This window comes from Osmerus mordax, chromosome 23 (genome assembly GCF_038355195.1).
Source record: "Osmerus mordax isolate fOsmMor3 chromosome 23, fOsmMor3.pri, whole genome shotgun sequence".
NCBI lineage: Eukaryota > Metazoa > Chordata > Actinopteri > Osmeriformes > Osmeridae > Osmerus > Osmerus mordax.
Genome location: NC_090072.1, coordinates 9,213,214 through 9,222,961, shown reverse-complemented (window position 1 = coordinate 9,222,961; position 9,748 = coordinate 9,213,214). Strand labels below are relative to the sequence as shown.

Genomic DNA, 9,748 nt, shown 5'->3' with positions numbered 1-9,748 from the left:
GAGTGTCTATCCTGGCAACCGTTGACTCCAAAGCACCCTGCTTAAAATTAGATTGAATATAATGATGTGTGTGTGCATCTGTGTGTATGCGTGTGCAGGAATGGAAAGTAACTAACTCCATCTATTGGAGATGTAATTTCATTTTTACTGAAGTATGTCTGTAGATAGCTTTGCTATGTTTAGAAAGCCATCTATGAAAGTTAAACTTGTATTTGCTTAATGGAGACTGAAATGTTTACTTATTTTGTCTAGATCAGGCCAGTCAAACTTTATACAATGGGTGACTAAATCAACATGGAAATCTGACTTGGGTTGAGTCCTGTTTCATTCAAGTTAAATAACAGTTGACACTTCTTCACAAAATATCACTAAGCACCAACATTGTGGATTATCAGTCTCTCTTCGTCTTCATCTGTATTAAAGGATCCAGGTTAAGGTAGCTGGCCAGCATTTTTTCCCTCAATTGTGCCACAATCTGATATCAGTATTTGCAGTTGAATAAGAACATTGCTTTTTGTAAGTCATCCAACAAATGCAATGTGTTACTCCTAGGCTGGCTGTCGCTCAATTATAAAGTCTCCCGTCTGCTGGTGAACCAGTATTCCTACAGCAAGGAAACAAATCAAAGGGGTGATGTCAGCAGCTAGCCTAGCTATTGTTACACTACTAGCAGTTATATACAAATATCTAGCCTTAAACCTCTCTGTGTCAAACCATTCATTGATGACCACATCTGAATCTATAGCCTCTTTGTTTGCGCCATTTTTATTGTTTCCCAATTATCAGTATACCCTTGATGGATGTAGGATTTTAAATGTAATTCTCTTAACAAACACAATCTCTTTAACATGTTATACTGTTCTTAAAAACTTCACTTTACATATTGCTTCATACTTTAAATATTATACTAAAAATCATGTTGTCTTTCTTCCATTATTTAGTGATTTAGCACTTTTTTTCATTTAGCAGACACAAATGACAAATACTCCACTTAAGCAGGATTTTTCAGTGCTCTCTCCTCCTCAGTGCTTGTGAGCACTTGCTAGTACACTATGTGTGTGTATGTGCAGCCATGTTATGAGCAATGAGAACATAAACCTAAACAAAAACATGCCCTCTATATGGTGTGCGATGGGCCCCCCGCAGAGATGATTTAGCCAATGACTTGTTGCTTAGGGATGGAAAGAAAAAAAATGGATTCAAGCTGTCCATACTGGCCTTGCTGATCCTGTTCTGGTGGAATCAAACCTGAGCTTCTGAGATAAAGCAAAGGCTTCTTGCTACCTATGTGCATCCAAATGAACACAAATAAGCATTGCAAAGCATAAACCTTTTCTTAAAATGTATTGCACACATTCATTAGCACACACGGCTCTGCTTAAAGATAATTTAAATACATACAATAACTAAAAATTAAGCACATAATTGACTAAACTATATGGCAAGATGCATTTGCTACCAAACTAAGCCAGAAATAATCTCTATTTTTACTTTGTCTCATAGACTTAAATTGAATATTTGTAATGATTTGTTGATGTTGAAGGCATGTTAATGATGAACTTGTAACTTAATGAGATATTCTTTTTCTTTCAGTACTCTGGCAGGAAAATGATGGGAGCAGGACCTTTGTAATCACCTTGGACCGGAGCCTTCAGAACAGGAAGGTTTTTTTTTTTTACAAAATCATGACCACACTCTGACAGCTCTTCTGTGCTCTCTTTCATCCTCTCCTCCTTACCCATTCTCCCCTAAAACAAACAAGACTGAAAGGATCTACTCAGAACTGTTGTTGAATCCAGTTTCTGGAAAAGCTTTATGCAGATTCTTAGGACTACAGTTCTTTTCGGGCCTATGATTGACCAAAGGCTTTTTTTGAACAAAAAGCTGATATAGAATTATCGCATAGCTCCCCTCTCTCTTCCCTCCCATCATAATTTTCCTTCCTTGAAGTCCCAAAGGCACCAACCAATGGAGAGACGGAGAAGGGAGTCAGGATAAAGCAGAGAAATAGAGTGCCGGAGGAAGTAAAAATCTGCTGATTCGTCAGGCTTTGGAATTGGGTCCTGTGAGGTTTGATTCACTCACGGTCCCCCAGCCTGGGAGAACTCCTATCCCAGCACAGACAGACATAATAATAATCTCTATTTACGTTTGAAAAAACAACAAAGAACCTAAAAAAAGATAAGTTTGGCAAGGCCACATATTTGCCATTTAGATTTCGGCCATTTTTTACTTGGTTACAAAAGAAAAACTAAATATGACAAGAGGGTTGAGTTTTCCATGTTGGCCCTTGTGGTCGTTGATGTTGTTCAGCCTGCTAGCCACGGTGAGGTCACTGGAGTTTGGAGGTGCTCCCGGCCAGTGGGCACGCTATGGGCGTTGGGAGGCAGGCTCAGTGGGTGAGCTGAGCTTCAGTTTGAAAACCAATATCAGCAAAGCCCTGGTTCTCTATCTAGATGATGGTGGGAACTGTGACTTCATGGAGCTCCTGATTGCCAGTGGACGCCTCCAGCTCCGCTTTGCCATTCATTGCGCAGAGCCGGCAACCTTACACATGGAGACACGGGTCAACGATGACCGCTGGCATATGGTCCTCCTTACCCGCAACTTCCGCGAGACCCTTTTGATGGTGGATGGTGAGACTAAGGTGGCAGAAGTCAAGTCCAAGAGGAAGGAGATGGCTGTGGTCAGCGACCTTTTTGTCGGAGGGATTCCTCCAGACGTGCGTCTGTCAGCGTTGACCTCCAGCACAGTCAAATACGAGCCCCCTTTTCAAGGCCTGATCTCCAACCTGAAAGTGGGCGAGATGCCTCCAACCCTGCTCAACAGCCAGGGTATCCAGAGTGACCTGGAGTACCTGTGCACCAAGCAAAACCCATGCCTCAACGGAGGGTTCTGCTCTATCCAGTATGGAGAAGTCCACTGCGACTGCACACACACACGCTTCAAGGGGAAGTACTGCAAGGAAGGTAAGATGGGAAATCTTTTGTCCAGTGACTTGTGAGATTGTACTGTAAATGTACAAAATCTGATAATAGCAAAACGTGATAAATAATAGTCACTTTAACCCTTTGATACACAACATGGGTCCAAAGTGACCCGATGGAGTTTTCTATATCTTTGCATTTTTTTCAGTATTCCAGGTATTCCTCAATTAACTTTATAGTCATCACAAGTCCTTATTTTCATTTTTTCTTTCTTTCTTTTTGAATAAAAATCATTTTTGTATCACTACCCCTCTAATGCACAACTTGGGTGTAAAAGGACCCACATTCATTACCTATGATATTTCATATGTGTTTCTTCGGTGGCTTTATACATTGGATTTTGCAATTGGATCCAAAAACTCTCCCGCAAGGCCACATCTAGGCTCTTGTCCTCCCCTGCAAGGAGGGTCAAACTGAAAGAGGCCATGAATTCCTGTTTGTCAATGCTTCTCCACTCTTTCCCTTTTGCTGCTGCTGCTCTTCATCCCTAAGTTGTTGCATTTCAGAACCTCCTCAATGATGTTGTCACTGATGAACATCTCCAAGCCTAAAAGCAGCTGTGTTGAGTTGTGAAATGTGTGGCAGGTGAATAGTTATCCACAGTAAATATGTTCCAAATTGCAAAAATCTGAAGTTTCTATTGAATTCCACAGTGAATACTATAAACTTGATGTAGTAACACAAACGAAAAAGGTTTTTTGCTCAGAAAGCAAGAAAGACCAATATTAAAATAACAATTTGTGGTAATCAAAAAAGATACTTAATGAATAATTATAATTTTTAATAATGAAATTTATTGATTTAAGAAGCTATAGCAAAAAAACACCCAGCCATACATTAAATATCATAGGAAATGAATGTGGGTCATTTGGACCCATGTTGTGCATTAGAAAGGGTAAGCATAGCTTGTGTATCAAAGGGTTAAAAATACAAAAATGATATTCAAGGGTCAACATTGTGGTTTCAAAACATAGGATTATCAGGGTAGGCGATAGGCTATTTAATTATCGTCCACCATATAAGATGAAAGAGAGATAAGTGATCCCTTTTAAAGCCACTAAGCAACAGCAACGCTGTCACAATCTTCAAGGCAAAGCTAGTCATGCAATCAAGATGCTAATGTATATTCTAATGGAGTCTGCTCAGTGATCTTTTGAAGAATCATGCAGTGAGGTAGCGACTCACATTTTTGGAGGAGTCTCAAGTGATGTCTCTATTCTGTGGCGACGTGGTCTCTTATGGAGACATAAGTTTGATAGATGAGTTGAAGCAGATGTGGAGAATGTTTGTCAAACTTGAAGGTACATACATTCTCTTGAAGGTAATTTCACAAAGAAAGAAAACATATTGCTAAAAAGATGAATTGCTAAAGATGCATCTGCTGTTTGTTAGTGACTAACTTCATTTTGAGAGGGTCTACGTAATGAAAATTGAATGTGGTTTTGTGAGTGAGGTTGACATGTCAAGCATTTACTTGTGAATCTAAGGTGCAGCATTAAAACATAGCTTTTTCCTTCTTGTCATCCATGTTTCTATTGTTATCAATTGAAATAGATAATTCTATTAACCAACAAATGTGTTTTTTTGGTCCCTAAGTGGCTCTCTGTACTTGTCTTGCATTTGTTTTTGTGCATGCCCCTCATGTCAGTGCCACGACCACTCACCACCCATCTTTCTATCACTTGGCCTCTATCATTCACTTCCACTCCCTCACTGACATATCCCTGTAACATATTTATTTCACTTTACTTTCTTATGTTCTTGTTCATTCATCTGGGATTTCTTTCGATCCCACCATATATTTTCACACTTTCTTTGAGGCAATATTTCCTTTCCATTTCTCTGAAATCACTGTTTCCCACCAATATTCTCTTTCTTGTTCTTCCTCCTTCACTCTCTCTTCACCTATTTATCTAACCTTTACCTGTCAGCACTTCCAATCATCCCCCTTTTTTTCTATGTCTAACTTGCACCACTCACACCCTCTAGCCGTTCTCCTTATGTTGCAGGCATATCTACACTTCTCCTTCACCATTTTGTCTTCTCTTCCTTAGTTTTTGCTGCTTCATTTACATTTACAGTTTTCATGCCAAGTAATGTTGCTGCCACTATAGTAGCTGTCCATTTTCTTTTTACTGTGCAGATCAGCTATATCTATGGTGATCATCAATAATCTATGGGCTTCCGAGCTCCTCCGGTTGATTGATGATGGTGATGTAATTTTCGGAAGCAACATAATTATTTTGAAAAAATGGTCAAAATCATACTTCTTATACAATCCATACAATTTGTACATGCTTTTGTTGATGTGTATCATCTGATAAATGCAAATACCAGGTTGAATTTTGAAGTGTGTCACAAATGCAAGTAAGTAAACTCATGTTGGATAAAAAAATGATGGCATATATATACTTCTGAGATTGTTTTGAGGTAGATCCAATTTCAGAATTTTTGTTATAAGATCTATCTCTATACTTAAGGATATTGGAAGTGCAGTTGTCTATGAAGATCAAAATGAGTTTGACACAGTGGGCAAAACGGCCAACATACGCATCTCTTTCTGACACTGGCACATACGTACACTCTTCCTTGCATACCCATGCTCATATGTGTTCGCAGTTAAAAACACACTTGAAGAAACAGATACACTCTCGCCCTTTTCGTCTCTTGATAGTGCAGGGCTCCGTTATTTGTGCTTGCCAAGACCCATGAATTGCAAGTGTATCTGACATAGACTTTTCCCCCTCTGCTCTCTCCTCAATCATTATTTATATTATTCCATTCTCCTCAACTCTCTCCTCCTTGTTTTACTCTCCTTTTCCCTCTTTTCTCGCTGTTCCTTCCTCTTTCTCTAAACCTTCACCCCCTCTTTCCTTTCTCTTCTGTGTCAGATTGCTTGGTGTCTGTATGGTGGGGGCTGAGAGGAGATACAGCCCTATAGCTCTTGGCGAAATTGAGAGCAGAATACCAATGCGATGCCACTGTGACTGCGGGAAACATTTGTCCTTTTGAAATGGAGAGAGGAAAAGAGAGGGAAAGAGACAGAGACGAATAGAGAGAGTGAAACTGAGCAAGTAGGGGAGAGAAAGATAGAGAGGGGGAGGGTTACAGAAACGAGAGCATGAAGATATTCATTTGGTCTGTGCTAATTTGTTTCTGAGCTGTTCTTTGGTTTGAGCACTGTAAATTGGGTCATTATTTCCCAACCGCCTGTACAGAAGCCTATTTATTCCTTTTATCTAACATGCGGGTGGAGATGTAAAGGTCTCTCTCTGACTCTGTGTATCCCTCTTTTTCTCTCTGTCTCTTTAGTTGGTTTAAGCCACTTAAATGTCTTTGCTAACCAAGGCTATGATGGGCTGTGTTGGCTTTGCTATGAAAGGAGGGCATGTCAAAGGAACTGCCTTGAGTCTTTTATCTAAAGACCTCTACTCATTCGAAGAAGAGCAGTGTACTGCAACATTTTTTGATATATATTGAGTTCTTTAACAGTCATACTACCAAAAAAGTATGGAGGTATTGTAGTAGGTAATGTAAAAAAAAAACATTTGAGTGGCAGAATGGTTAGTAATAAAGGTTTCGTTTGTGACATGTTTTACGATTAGAATGGGGGTGATAGTCTCACAACCCTTTTCCCTAATGGTACATCAAATATTTCTCTCGCTTCTATTTTGCTTGTATACCTAACTTGTGAAGAGAGGGTCTGGAAAACAGTTGCCTTTGATTGGGTTGTCTGAGGATTCCATGAAAGAGTGTAGGTTGGCACAAAGAAAAAGCTTTCAAGTCTGTGAGCACAAAGAAAAAGAATGAGGGCAGAATGCGTGTTCTCTTCTTAATATTCACCTACAGGGTGTGTGAATGCTGTTTGTCTCAAAAATCAGTACCACACAAGGGCTTACACTCCCACAAACTTAAACACAAACACTTGAACACAATTTCGCCTCCTCCCAACCTCAGCCCACAGCCTCACCCTTAGAATGTTTCCCATTGCACCCTGCCATTGAACCAGTTGGTTTCTGACAATTTCAAGCATGGGAGCCTCTAATTAAAGGGGACTGTGTATCACCTGTACAGGCCATTGTTTTTTATAATTGATAGTGACCCTTGGTGTCTTTTCAGATAACCCCCATTGGCAGTGCAGAGGCCCGGGAGCCTACGGTCTCACTAGCCGGGGAAATTAAAGGTTAAATGAGCTTAGGAAAATGGCCGCCTTGATACTAAAACTTCCCTTCATTTCCCCACCAGACATGAGAACAGGTAGCCTGGCATTGCCAGACCCATTTGCGTTCTTCTTCTCTGTTCATTTTCGATTTCCAAGGGGCATTATCAATGGCCGCAGACCAAAATGCCCCTGGACGCAATTGGATAGATATGAACTATCAGAGCAGCGAAACGAAAAGGCCTCAATGGAGCTTGGTGGAGATTTAGTGATTGAGATACTGTTTATACCCATGAGCTTATGTTTTGGGGGATAATTTTTAGTGCACTCTAAATGCATGTGTACTTTGTCTGGGTTCAGACTTTTTCCTGTAAATGATGCTGATTAGGGTTTTGTAATTTTGTGTGTCAAAGGAAGTCATGTGATGTTTACTGTGTATTTTTCATGTGTTCCATCTAGCATATAATACACAGATATGGTTTGTTTCATATAGACTGAAGGTCCGTATGTGAACTTGGAATTGTAAAAAACAGTAATAATTCATTCTCATGTTAAAAGGAGCTACTGGAGATCATGCAAAGCAGGATCCTCAAATAACCCAAATAGCTTAAAATCAAAATGTCTTAACCTTTCTTCAATTGTGCAGCTCTGTCGCAAAAAATATGGGTCAGAGTACAGCATCAGCAATACTGTACCTCCTCGTAGTTGGCACGCTCTGTGGTGGGCGTTCAAAACAGCTGCTTCTCTCATTAACAACCACTTCGCTTCAATTCCACTCTCATCATCACTTTTTATCATACGGCTGAACCTTACTCCCTCAGGAGCCTTGCAGTTTAACAGCCCTAGCCCCTGTTCATAGGGCAGGGAGACCCCTTTAACCACAGAGCTGTGACCTGGGACTATAGAGCCATGTTGCAGCATAAAGGCAGCAGGAGAAAGCTTTGTTGTGAGGTTTTGTACTGATAGCTTGATGTGGTGCATTCCTGTTTTTCTTCCTCCAAAAGATAGAAAGGATCATACACACATTCCACTACTGTACCTGAACATTCTCAAAAACAAATGTCTTCCTCAGGATTCCCAGGATTGATACACTAATAGTACAGTTAGTTTGAAATTTGAGCTTTGATTGAATGCTTTATATATAAAAATATAAAAATTAGCAGTTCCTTTTATTGCATGAGTTGAGTGCCAAGAGAAGTTTATGTATGATACATACCTGTTCTATGATATGAAGAATAAATTAAATCAAGTATTTGATATTACATTTTATATCAATCCCCTATGTAGTCACAAGGTCAGTATGTCTGAGGGTGAGGGAAGCGGGCTAGTAATCCGAAGGTTGCCAGTTCGATTCCCGGTCATGCAAACTGACATTGTGTCCTTGGGCAAGGCACTTCACCCTACTTGCCTCGGGGGGAATGTCCCTGTACTTACTGTAAGTCGCTCTGGATAAGAGCGTCTGCTAAATGACTAAATGTAAATGTCTATTCATGTAATCTTATAAACATATGCAAGCAAACAGAACAGAATCAGAACTAGAGCATCCACATTTCTGTTCTCACTTTTCAATCTCTCTGAATAGGTATGGAAAGCTCTCAAGGCTGTTACGAAGTTAGGAGTATGATATGCTGACGTGGTTTGAAGGGGATAAAATAATGTACATAGATGGAATGGAATAAGGTGTCCTCAGTGGAGATGAGACTGTGTTTGTGTACTACTGTTCTATGTCTGTATATTAGCATGATGAGTACTAGGTGTGGGATGCCTACATAAGCTTGACCAAATACATTGTATTTAACGTTGAATTTTCATAACTGATTTGTTTACCAGCTTGGTCATCTATTGGTTAGTTTAACAATCTGTAAACCAGTAAGTAAAGTATTTAGTTATCTTTGTGTAGCATACAATAACAGTAAAGTATGGTTGCAAAGAAACTGGTTATTCTGCTGGATATATTTTGAAGACCTGCCTGACTAAAAAACCTGTTAGAAAATGTGCGCTTTTTTCTCCACAGTCTCCATGGAAGTTTTGGAGAAGTTCAAAGATGAGGCCACATAGATGAGTCATACTGTACATCACCATGATAATTGTGTTTTACACCCTGGTGGGAGATGATGGGGGAGGTGCGTCCTCTGACTAAAAAAGTAGCAACACAATTCCTAAATGTACATACATCAATGCAAATATAACTGACTCGGGTCACAAAACAGTTAGGAGAAGAATATCCAACATGTTAATATTGCTAGGCATATTTTGGTCATTTTTTAAATTGCTGAAACAAAGCACTCACCTTTTGCAAAACAAAATTCAGTTAGTTTGGGCAGACACCTGAACAGTGAAGCTTAGAAATGTTTCACCAAGTGAAAATTCAAATGCAATTGAGACTTGTCAACAACCGATTGTGTTTAGAGTGAGGTTAGTGTTCCTATATTAAAAAAGGGTTTGTAGAGTGTTGTGGTGAAGGACCTTCATTGGCTTTGGGAAACGAAATTTCTCAATGATAAACTGACCAATAAGGTAGTAAACCATGACCTCCTTACGGTGTTCATTTTAGGACATCCTCAGATCTCAGACTCAAGTGTCAGACTCAAACGAAAAGGCG

At 39.7% G+C, this 9,748-nt stretch overlaps 1 protein-coding gene across 1 annotated transcript in view; it reads left to right on the top strand.

Annotated features, from left to right (window-relative positions):
• The first annotated feature begins 2,257 nt into the window (after nt 1-2,257).
• The window catches only part of nrxn2b (neurexin 2b), a 437,850-nt gene continuing 430,359 nt past the window's right edge, over nt 2,258-9,748 (top strand). Inside the window, exon 1 of the mRNA XM_067261168.1 lies at nt 2,258-2,969. Coding sequence (XP_067117269.1) covers nt 2,258-2,969 — 712 coding nt within the window. The remainder of the gene's footprint in view (nt 2,970-9,748) is intronic.